Source organism: Bos grunniens, chromosome 2 (assembly GCF_055505025.1).
Source record: "Bos grunniens cultivar Pamir isolate PY7600 chromosome 2, Bosgru_T2T1.0, whole genome shotgun sequence".
Taxonomy (NCBI): domain Eukaryota; kingdom Metazoa; phylum Chordata; class Mammalia; order Artiodactyla; family Bovidae; genus Bos; species Bos grunniens.
In genome coordinates, this window is record NC_141166.1 from 14,441,620 (window position 1) to 14,454,300 (window position 12,681).

General features: G+C 39.3%; 1 protein-coding gene across 50 annotated transcripts in view; it reads right to left on the reverse strand.

Moving 5' to 3' along the window:
- PUM1 (pumilio RNA binding family member 1) overlaps positions 1-12,681 on the reverse strand; it is a 125,940-nt gene that overhangs the window by 63,070 nt on the left and 50,189 nt on the right. For 16 of the 50 annotated variants that reach the window (XM_086332926.1, XM_086333015.1, XM_086332818.1 and 13 more), the window contains exons 4-5: positions 7,039-7,147; positions 5,891-6,069 (exon numbers count right to left, since the gene is read on the reverse strand). The exons of 21 other annotated variants lie outside the window; for them this stretch is intronic. In XM_086332926.1, the coding sequence (XP_086189052.1) occupies positions 5,891-6,069; positions 7,039-7,147 (288 nt within the window). The remainder of the gene's footprint in view (positions 1-5,890; positions 6,070-7,038; positions 7,148-12,681) is intronic. 13 more of the 50 variants (XM_086333031.1, XM_086332828.1, XM_086332916.1 and 10 more) reach the window with 1 other exon arrangement.

Here is a 12,681-nt window from a genome sequence, read left to right on the forward strand (position 1 = left end):
ACTATTTGTGTATTTGCTTGATAAACCAGTCCAAAAACCATAACATTAACTAAAATATTGGTTTCCCTGTGTACACTTCTCAATTTTTCACAAAATGCCACCCAAAATTTTCAGCAGTTTTAGCTTCACTAGTAATAAAGAAATTTCAAATATCTAAAAAAATGAGTAAAAGTTTGAAATTACTAGTCATGAATTACTTTTAAATTAATATATTAAATATGATACTATGTGAGAAACTAATAAACAGGACAGTGGAGCATATACTATGGCTAAAAGATGTGAAATCAGAACACTGAATGCAGCTCCCACCACTTCCCTTCTAAACCTCATTCTCCTCATTGATAAATTTTCATAGGGACGACAACATCTACTTCAAAGGGTTGTTTCAGGTATTTAAACAAGGCAATTCACGACTGTGCAATTCCTTTTAAAAGATTCTTTAAAATATTTTATCCAATTTTGCCCACTACCTTTCTCAGACACAAACAGTCTCACTCACCTCCAATACCCCTAAAGCTTCAAACTTGCTTGATACCTGATGTTTCTCCCCTGGAAAGACTATGGCTTTCATCATTAACCCCTCTGTCCCAGTAACTTTTCTGAAATATCTATACACAATCAAGCCAACAACTAGTGTGTGTGTGTGTGTGTCTGTGTGTGCGTGTGCGTGTGTGTCATCTCTGACTCTTCACAACCCTAGGGACTGCAGCCCATCAGTCTCCTCTGTCAATGGGATTTCCCAGGTAAGAATACTGGAGTGGGTTACCATTTCCTCCGCCAAGAGATCTTCCCAATCCAGGGATCGAATCTATGCCTCCTGTGTTGGCAGGCAGATTCTTTAACACTGAGCCACCAGAGAAGCTCCACCACCTATTATTACCTTTGATTAAATCTGAGGCACCATCAATTTATAAGACATACCATCATCTTATGTGCTGCTAAAAAGGAAACAATGGCAATTAAAACATATCCAATTTCAAAATGAACAGAAGTTGGGAGGTATGCAATTTACAAACAGTGGAGCATGGAATATACCATGCACTGTGTGTATGGCCACCCAATTCCTGGTGTGCAAAAAAATAAGAGAAGTGTTCCCCTATGTTGTACTACCACCAAACCCAGCAGGAAAAAGAGATGAAAACCATAAAAGGTTTTCTGAAAGTTGCATGGCTTTTTTTTTTTAACTTTTTATTTAGTCAGTGTCTAAAAGCTTGACATTGCAAAGCAGAGTACAAAGATTTCTTGTTCAAGGGAAGCTCAAGTCTGAAGGGGCTCCTCCTGAGATAAAAGTTTCTGAATTGAAATCTCCCAATAAAACTATATTATCAGTATTTATGACACTTTAATTGTATATAAATCATCTGTGGGTCATATCAAACTGCAGACTTTGATTCAATAGTCTGGAGTTGAGTCTGAGAGTTGTCAGTTCTAATAAGCTCCCAGATGCCAATAATGCTACTGGCCCAAGGACTACGTAGCCCAAGACTTTATAAGACTTACAAAGTATTTTCATGTATTATATACTACATAGCCATATGAATTAGACTTTCTGCAAATGAAGAAATCAAGGTCCGGTTAAGACTCAAGTCCCTGCATTACACTACACAAAGGTTTAAGCAAAATCGACTGAAACCACACTGACCGTCTGAAATAAATGCACTGGCACCTAGGACAGTGAGCCACCCAGTCCTGTGATCTGAGTGAGTTGCTGTGAGTGTGCACGTGACCTCCAGGCCACCAGCTCTGTGATCTGAGTGAACTGCTCTGAGTGTGCATGTGACCTCCAGGCCACCAGCTCTGTGATCTGAGTGAACTGCTGTGAGTGTGCACGTGACCTCCAGGCCACCAGCTCTGTGATCTGAGTGAACTGCTGTGAGTGTGCACGTGACCTCTCTACAAACAAGCAGAAAGGTCTTCCCAATATGTTTGTTTTTTTTTTCTAAAAATCTTTTCACCCAATGCCTAAAAACACAGTAAATACATATGACTTTATAACCATCCAGAACCATGCTTTATTTCGGGGTGTTTTGAGCGGGCGAGTAAGGGGATGTCTTTACCCAGGAATAAAGGAAATAAATCAAATTTAAAAACCTGACTCTGACTTAACTGGTATTCTGAATTTTCCCATTATTCTGAAAACTGCTACCCTGAAGTTCCTGACTCATACTTGGAATACTACCAAAAATTTCCAGTGGGTGCTGAGAATAAAACACTGCTGTGGGATTCTTATCATCAGCCTGCAAGCACTCTTATCACAAAAGCCAAAATGACTGAGTCCATTTTTACATTTGAAATGAACTTAAGAAAGGCTCAGGGAAGCTAGACAGGGTTAAATACCTTCATTCAAGCTTTAACCATAAAACAACTTTACTGAAAATGGAAAACCAATGTAATTACTTTAGTTCTAAACCCCTTTAACTGAGCAATTCATCAGAGTCTGGCTTATCTGTTGTCAGTTATCTGAGAATAGACCCTTAGTACTTGATTTGAGGTGTACATTCATTATGCCATTAGGGATGGTGTTTTTAGCTCTTGGGGGTTTAAAATGGAGCTTCTCTGAGGCTAACCCGAAGAAATGCTGGTATGATCACCTAAAAAGAAAAACATCTGAATGCTCTAATCCGTAAACCACCAATGACTACTCTTTAGAAAAACTATCTACTAGAAGCAGATATTCTGTCTTCCTTGGTCTCTGAACTCAACGCTGTAAAAGACAAAATAGATTTTTACTTAAAAATAAAAAAAGGCTCACCTCTTTCCAGATGTATGCATACCATGACAACCAAAAAGTGATTCAGGTTTCCATGACCAGAGCTGTGGTTAAATGTCACCTTAACCAATAGACAGAGAGCAAAACCAAGAGAAGCACAAGATCAGCAGGAAACAACCAAAAAGCTGATAAAGCAGGTCACTGATCCCAGTTCTCCATCCACCATAAGATTAGATGTGCCAAAGTGATGGACTGACGTCACTGGTCAGTCTTCCTGTATCACCATTTAGGTGCAACTCAAGTCAAAATACAGGATAACGTTTCATTACACACAATCTCCCTTCTGAGAAACTGGAATACAGATTTGGAGAATTTTCATTTATCTTTATGCAAACTTCAGAAACTCAGTAGATGCTTTTTAGAGAATTCAATTTTCTGACCTCTATCCTGAGGTCTTAACTTCCCCTGGTAACAATACTACAAAAGAGCTAGAAATCACCAATCTCTCAAGACAAGTAAGGATAGAAGCCACCTTTACAAAATCAAATAAAGATATGGAACACAAAAGACACAGCTTCATCACAGATTAACTAATAAAATAATTGTTTAAAAAGGAAAAAAATAATAGTAAATCGGCCACAGTGTTTTATCTTTCTCCTACTTCTAATTATTTTTCTGCTTCCTACAAACTTCACGGCTTCACACATAACTCAGTTGGTAAAGAATCCACCTGCAATGCAGGAGACTCCGGTTTGATTCCTGGGTCGGGAAGATCCGCTGGAGAAGGGACAGGCTTCCACTGGATAGTGGATACCCACTCCAGTATTCTTGGGCTTCCCTTTTGGCTCAGCTGGTAAAGAATCCACCTGCAATGTGGGAGACCTGGGTTCAATCCCTGGGCTGAGAAGGGAAAAGCTAGCCACTGCAGTATTCTGTCCTGGAGAATTCCATGGAAGTCCATGGGGTCGTAAAGAGTTGAAGACGACTGAGTGACTTTCACTTTCACAAACGTAACAGTAACCCAGGCACGTGTCTGGTGGCTAATGTCCAAGACTTAGAAGCTGTCCACACATGATAGAGAATTCATGGCAAGAATCTCAGAGGTTCCAGTTCACCACAGTAATGACTTAGCTGTGACTTTTCTCCTATAGTAAATAACTAAAAGTTATAGGCGGAAGTTGTGCTTCCCTGATGGCTCAGTGGTAAAGAACGCACCTGCCAATGCAGAAGACTTGCAGGAGATGTGGGTTCAATCCCTGAGTCAGAAAGACTCCCTGGAGAAGGAAATGGCAACCCACGCCAGTACTCTTGCCTGGAAAATCCCAAGGACAGAGAAGCCTAGTGGGCTACAGTCCATGGGGTTGAAGAAGAGTCAGATCCAACTTACCAACTAAACCACAACATAGGCAGAAGTTAGAAGGCAGCACTTCCTCTGAGCAAAGTGTGAGAGGTAAGAAAAAGAGGTGAGCTGGGGATAAGCTGAAAGAAGAGAAGAAGTAACACTCTTCTTCCCATGAGACAACATGCAAATGATCATTTTGCCTGATCCCATTCCTCACATCCAAATGGTAGATCTTATTCTTCCCAAAAAGCCTCTTGGGAAGGTTCAAATACAAGCAGTATTTTCCAATCTGACCTATGAGCCACGGAACCTGTGTCTCTGCAGGGTCAAAAGACCGAGAAGTTAATCAGGTCAACTTTGGAACAGCTAGTATGCAAGAATCAAGACAAAAGCCCCAGTTTGGTCCCTTGCTCTTCCCAAATGTTATTATAAAAATGAATGATCCTGTTCTGGCTTAATTCCTCAAACCAAACTTCTAGGTGTAGAGCTGGGAGAAATTCAAACCAGCCTCTTAAATAAGCTCATTTCACTCCCCCTGCCCCACTCTTTTTTTTTTTTTTTTTTTTTCGGTAGAATCAAAAGCTCCAGCCACATGTCAAGTATCAATGTCCATTGAAGCACTACCTTTGACATGAGTAGAATAAAGTTAACTCCAGGTGGATTCTGGTTACCTTGGATGCCACCTGTTAACTGACGACCAAGTCAACAACCATTCATTTAGTGTCCACTAACATGTTAAAGAACTGAACTTGACCCTGAGAAAGCTGCACCAAATATGCACTGCTGCTGACACTAGTTTCAAGTGGAACTGGGAAAATAGAACCAAGCCTCGGACACCTAGCAACAGATGTCTAATGATAAAAATACTAACAATAAATGCTACTAAGATAATAGAATGCAAGACATTATAAAGGTAAAAATATTAGTATGACTTAAGGGAAAGAAGGTCTCTTAAAATGATTGCCAATAGAAGTATTAGCCCAAAAAGACTTCAGGGAGACAGTGCTTTGAAAAGGTACAAAACATGTTTGAGTCAAGAGAAAAGTAAGGAAGAAAGAGTTAGGGTGCCTTTTGTGATCTTCCTAGCTATGACTTGGAATATAAAACCAGTCAAAGAACACAAAATGAGGAAGATTCAAACAGAAATGCATCTTAAGATTTTTAGATCTATAAAGTCAATGGTATAAGAAAGAACTAGTCTTGAGAAAGGCTATCGAAGATGCTTGAGGAAGACTACCTAAGACTTAAAAAGGGAAGAGGCTACAGAGATGCTGCTTTGCCTAGAATTTAGCATCAGAGAAGTCAATGGTGATGAATCTGAAAAAATTTGCAACACAGAATTAACAGAACTTCTGATTTCCTGATAGACTGGGTACGAGAAGCAAAGTTATTCAAAGAGGGCCAATGATCATTTCATAATTAAAGCTTAGCTAGCAAAAACAAGAATGAACCCACATTATCCGATCCATTTTAAGGACCCTTAGGTATTGGCAAATCACTGCTCTCAGATCTATTCCCTATTGACATCCGCTTTCAGCTTTGTGTTAATTCCTTCTCTTTTTGTGTGTTTTCTGGAGGACCAATGAACTGAGACCTAGATTTCAGTTGTTACCTCACATTACTATAAATGAGTCCCAAAAAAACATCATTTCTCTATTTTTAAAAAGTTTAGTCATATCTCCTGCTGTGTTTGCTGAGATCTAATTGCAATAGAAGTGTTCTTAAAAACTCTGCCATTAGTGCTGTGAATATCTAAGGAAACTAAACAGGCATGTTTTTCTTTAGGGGTAAGGGGAAAGAGAGAGAGAGATAGGAACAAGTTCCTCAAGCCAACTTACAAATCCTCCTTTTCTTAGACAGGAATCGCCCGGGGATGAGCTCAATACATACTCCACCATGCTAACGCCTAGTCCCCCACTCTCCGACCGTGGGGACAGTACAGAATTGACCTCACTGTTCACATGGAAACTCTGACCAGGTCTTCTCTGCACCATGATTGGCTGGGAAACTGAATGATCTACAAAAAAGATACACAAGCATGATACAGTGCAGCCAGAGGCTCAAACAAATTACGAGCGATGTCTCATGGATAAACCAATGACTGGGAATCAGGAAACCTGTCATGGTAAATTGAGCCAAAATGTCCTACTGTGTTTTCCCTAAGTATAATATTCTACATAAGCTAATGAAACAGAACACACCCTTCATATATCCAGGAGAGCAATACAGTAGTTCACATAACTGGTTTATCTAGCTGAGTGGACAAATTAATGTTTACCCCTTTCAAGTAGCAGAATTCCTTTTTAATATATTTTATTGGTGATGTCACTAAAAGGAAATGTGATTTTACTGCCCTTTTTAAAATAACAACATAATCTGATCTTTTCTGATGACCACTGTCATCTGAGGTTCCATTCTTACATTGTGCTGCAACACAGCACACCAGCTTTTGAATGTTCTGACTCCTTCCTCCCCATCATCTGTCATTTCTTTCTGCTGTCAGTGTGGCTGCCTCTTCAAGTTCTCCCCATCTCTCTCTTCAGGGGTAGTCAGTCAGAAATCCATCCATGCCCAGTGACTTATTTGGCCCCAACCACATTTTTAGATAGATCACCCCATACACAGTACACAGGGGCAATGGGAGGAGAAAGAAACATGAACTTCAAATGGCAGGCATGGATTTTCTAATTCCAAGTATGCTGACAGCAGTACAGAACAAGAAGTTGTAGCTGAAATTACAGTCATTTCAACTAAGACCATTCCCCTGTGGCTAGCACTTCAGCAAAAATATTGAAGATTTGATTTTGCATTAATTATGTTTTAATAAATTACATCATATAAGCTCCTTCACGGCAATTATACTACAGGACAGGACACTGCTTGACATGCTTATGTCACTGATGTAAAATTCATGACTTGCCAATTGCTGAGGAAAGGAGCTCTAAGACAGGCATAAATCACAGTACAGATGCTAGATCTAGATTACCTGATGTTCCCCAGGCACTGTCTCGCCATTGATCACCCAGGAATATTCCTTTTGGTCCATCTTTGCTGGATTCATCTGTTTCCCAAAACTTTTTACCTGGCAAGAGCTGCTGCAAATTAAAAATAATAGATGCTTTTAAAGAATTCATAAAGGATGAAAGTACAGCAGTCAACACTTTCTTTTAGACAAGGGTACTGAAGATGCTCACGTGCCCTGAAGGTCTTTAATTACAGTGTTCTGACTCTGCAGACTGTCCTCAGAGCACTGCTTTATCTTTGGTAAAAGTCACAAAGAGGCCTAATGCAAGCAGGGCTACAGATCAACCCATCACAATAGAGGCTCAGCTTAAACATCTGGAATTATTCACTTAATCTATGCCAAGATTTTTAAGGGGGGAAGGAGGGGGACTCGTATTAGACCTATCAGCTAATTGCTCACTAAGAAGATTCTTACTGAAAAAGAAAAGTACCTACAACTATTGAAAAGGCTACTTCTGCCTACATTTACACTAACTGACCCTACAAAGTTACTCAAGCTTGGGCATTAACTCAGACACCAGCTATGGAACAATAGAGGCAAAATTTACCTCCTTCATACACAGAGATTCTGTTTAAGCAAAACATTTTCAATACCACAAAGAAAAAATTAAAACAAACAAAAATCAACAACAACAAAAAAAACACTTCCTAACCACAACATTAACCTATTCCAAGATTTTGGAAAGACAGATCAGTTATTCCCCCATTACTGAAAGGGAAATTAAAATCTCCTAACCTCAGTTAATCTTAAGAATACTTAGTAATGCCATTAAAGTGACTTCACAAAACATTTCATACTTCCTAGAAATGCAGGCATCACTAGCTTTAAATTAGCTTTAACCAAAGAAATGCCAACCACCCTTCAAGCAAAACACAGTACAGTTCTGCACAAGATCAAAGCATTAGTGACCCAAGCTACAAAGTAAATTTCCATTACTATCCCATTATTCTTCATCAGCTTTACTCACTAATAAAATGTCCCTCTTATTTAGTCTATGTTTTCACTTCAGCTGCTACTGGTCAGACAAGAAACTCAGAAGTTTGAGATAATACTTCACCATTGCTTTTGAGCATAAAACAACACACCTGAAGAGTTGAATTTCTCAGAGGAAGAGAATAGAAAAGCAGAGAGTACAAAACATTTGCTCTCCTCCTTGATGATTAAGGTTTACTTTTCCTATGCATAACCTATAACCCAATGATAAGGAGAAACAGCTCAACTCTGCTCTCACTAAAATGCATCTCAGCTTTCCAATCCAATTTCTGGGTTTCTCAGCATCAATTTATTTGAGTTCTATGAAACTATATGGTAGACATGGGTTACTACCTGAACCAAAGCAGTTTCCCACTTATTTTTCAGGCCCTAACATTGTTTCCTGGTCCAACAAGGTCATGAAAAAAAGACCTATTTTGGTCTGACATTTAATTGCACAGAGGCACTGGTTTACTTGATGATGAGCAGTTATAAGCAGTCAATTCCTAGTGTGCCTCTAGGGTTCATTCTCTCAAAGAAACAAGGACACAGCTAGTCTGTTAATTTGAAAGACAATGAGGACAGGTGGGAGCAAGAGCCTAGACCATAGCTAAGCAATGGAGTCAGGAAGCCCTAGACTAAACAACTTCAATGTGTCCTAGGACAAAATGCAGGACTGCCCTGGGCCTCATTTTCTTTGTACTAATGAAGGAGATATTTTTCAGGATGCTGTGATGATTAGAGATATTGTAGATATGCACCTAACACAATGTCCACCACAAAGGAGGTTCTTAATAAATGTATTCAGTGGCATTACACCAAGGCAAAACAGCTGTAAACCACAGAAGGGACAGTGAAAATTAACATGCACTACCCATGCACAACTCAAGAATTCTTGTTTTTAAACTTCTTTTTCTTCTCTTAATTTCAAAAATGCCCTCTCATAAGACTACAAATAGAAACAGAATTTCTTTCCCTGTTGGTTAGATCTTTCTAACCCTATTAGATCTTTCTCCTGTATTTTGTACGAAGTGTGAGCAAACAAGAGTTTGCATCAACTTCTCTGTGCACCAAAAGAACGTCAGCACAAGGGACACTTCATCAGTCGGTTAACTTTAGTCTCACATATTGGAAAGAGAGCAAAGGTGATGAAATACATTCATTATACTGCTCATCCCTCTTGACACAAATTTGGAAACCTTTACTCAAAACTCAAGCTTCTCCCAGCACCGGCCTCCATGTGCAAACATAGTCTTTCCGTAATTTGTCAAACTGCTTACTGAAAGCAGCAGCCCTGAACTCAAGGCTTCAAACATGACTTCTAAGACCCTGCCTTCTTTCACTGCAGCTTGCCAGGTTGTTATAACATGCAAAGCCAGTAAAAGCAGGTCCACATAAAGTGAGCCACTTTCAGGTCAACTTCTCTCAGAAGGAAACAATAATACAAGAAACATGTAGAAAGGTACTAAAAATCGGAGACTGTATTTCAAAGTGGTAACAGATGCAACAAATCTCAAAGGGATACAGTTGCCCCTTGGTACTCATGCAGGATTGGTTCCAGGAGCCTCCTTGGATACTGAAATTCTCAAATGCTCAAGTCCTTTATATAAAATGATGTAGTACAATGCACACAATGTGTACATATTAAAAAAATTCAAGACTCCAGTCAGATACTAAGAGGAAATGGTGTCTCCCACCACGAACAGTATCTACAAATATAAATCCTGAAGACGTGCTAGGAGCAGTCCCAAAAGTACTAAAACCCCGTACGATCTGGCAAAGTAGCCAAGAAGATCAATTAACTTATTACTAATAAAAATGGCAGGGAATGAAAAGGAAAGTCTGTAAGAGATAAAGAAAAAGAAAGCAGCAGAGGAAGGCAATAACAAGTCAATTCTCCTAAAGTCTCTGCCTCTAGGTAATCAGTCCCTCATGTGACTCCCCCTCTTCCTTTTGACTGTGGGCTGAACCTAGTGACTTGCTCCTAAGCAACAATACAAAGCAAAAATGATGGGAGTGTTGCTTTCAAGACTTAAGATACTGACTTCTATCTTGTTTCTGCTCCTCTCTCACCCTTGCTCCTTCTCAATTTAATAAAACTAGCTGCTATATCGTGAGCTGCCCAATAGACAGACACATATGGCAAGGAACCAAGAGAGGTCACTGGACATCAATTCGTTATGAACCGAGGTCCTCAGTCTAACAACCAGCAAGAAACTTAATCCTGATATCAATCACGTGAGTGAGCTTGAAAGCAGTTCCTTTCCCAGTTGGGACTTTGAGATGACTGTAGCCCCAGCTGGGGCTGAAATCTTGACTACAGCTTGTCAGGGACCCTGAAATAGAGAATCTTGCAAAGTCATGACTAGGATCCTATTTTGAGCCACTAAATTTTGGGGTAATTTAGTAAGCAGCAATAGGTAACTAATATAGCTGTGAATAATACACAAGGGTTTTCTTACATTTAAAATATCTTTAAGATTTTGTTTTCAAGAAGCAAGTCTTGTTCTACTTCTAATATTTTTTGATTTTGAAAAAATTTGTTTCACTTTGTCTTATAGCCCTTCTGTAATAAAAAGAAAAAATTACTGTTTTTAATTCTGCAAAATTAAATGGACTTAGATACGTTAAGCTTACTGAGAATTAGTAGCAATCACAAAACCAGGAGTCATCTAAAGCAAAGACACTGTTTGAACCTGATCATACTAAAAGGAGCTGTAATCTACTGAATATAAAACAAGGTGATGATGAGTATCCAATTATTTCAAATTAAGATTCAAGCCCTCTAAAGGTTAACATCATCCATAAGTAAGTGAAGTCGCTCAGTCACATCCAACTCTTTGCGACCCCATGAACTGTAGCCCACCAGGCTCCTCCATCCATGGAATTTTCTAGGCAAGAGTACTGGAGTGGATTGCCATTTCCTTCTCCAGGGGATCTTCCCGATCCGGGGATCAAACCTGGGCCTTCCACACTGCGGGCAGATGCTTTACCGTCTGAGCCACCAGGGAATCCCCAACATCATCCATGGCACAGGCTAAAGCATCCAGGTTCGCCAACCTGCAAACCTTCACTTCTTGCTGCCATCATTCAGTCACTAAGTTGTATCCTTTGAGGCCTCATGGATTGAAGCATGCCAGGTTGTCCTCCACTATCTCCCAGTTTGCTCAGATTTATATCCATTGAGTTTAATTCATGTCCATTAAAACTTCACATAAGCCACACCTAAATTCAATTACCAAACATTGAAATGCAACTAGTCTATGAAAAAGATGGTTACTGCTTACCCCATCAAGAACTTGAAAATAAAGACTGCTCTCTGACAGGAACAAAGAACAGATCACAGCAGAAGTTTACAGAATTCAATTTAAAGAAAGATTAAGCAGTAAGAGGATTAAAAGATTTGACAATTCTAAACGAAGATAAGGGAATTAGGAATTGGTCCAACAAAAGAAAAGTAGAGCCAGGGAGTCAGATGAAGAAGGCAGTATTGTCCAGTACCCAAGTTTAAGGAGAGCCAATAGGATGCATAAACAAGTCTGTCCTTATAAAAGCAATTAGTGCATCAGACGAGACAGCAGTGTGGGTACAGTAGCCACTAAAAACTTCCAAGTTCCCTGGCTCAGACTCTGCTTACCAAGCAAACTTCTTAAGAGAACTATGTTTCCGCCTACAGCCAAACATGCTGATCCACTTGAGAATTGCTCTCTCTTTATAAATTAGTAAACAGCATTTTAGTTTTCATATACTCATCTCTTGCAGTTCTAGTTAGTACAGGTCAGTTCTATAATCCAATCAGCTCTAAATTAGTACATCCCCTTTAAGACACACAAATTGAGAACCAGGGCTTGGGAGGCCCTACCATCTGACAACAGCAATACCACAGGCCTTGTACTCTTCCTTGTACTGTCCCATTATGTAGGATTCCTAACTGCCCCTCCAATAGTATCTGCTCTTCAGTCTTAAGAAGAAAAACACATACACTCTTTAATCCCAGCTTGAACTACAGGTTTGTAAAAGAAAAGACTTAAGAAGAGTAAAGAAATCAGTAAGCTTATTCATGCGGCTTCTCAAGAAGAAAGTAGAAACCAAGCACCACTGGTTTATAAGCAATGTCAGGCACTTGGGAAACCTCTATAAATTTTGTTTGGAAACACTTTTAAAAAAAAAAAAAAGACAATACACAAAGCCACACTTGCATAATCGACCATCACATTAACCCCTACCAACAGTCCTTTAAACAAAAGTGTTCTAAAAGGCTAAGAACATCAAAAACCTCCAGGCTTCTTATTTTAAGAAGTAATATAGTGGGTAAAGCACACACAACTACTCTGAAATCATTTTTAAAACCAGACAAATAAAAATGGCTTCATGTTCCAACTGTGTTGAATTTATTCATCTAGGTCTCAGTTTTGTCACTGATAAAATGAACTGTTACAAACATTGAATGTTATAGCATGGAACAAGGCAAAACTCAAGAGTAACCAGTCAAAGAGTTAGCTGTTAATATTATTTAATAACAAAATAGTAACTAATAGACTTCACACTACTAATGGCAAAGCCAGTGAGATGCCCCTGTGTATACAACTCACAAATGTGAGCACAACATCACCCAGCCCACTTCAGTGTAAA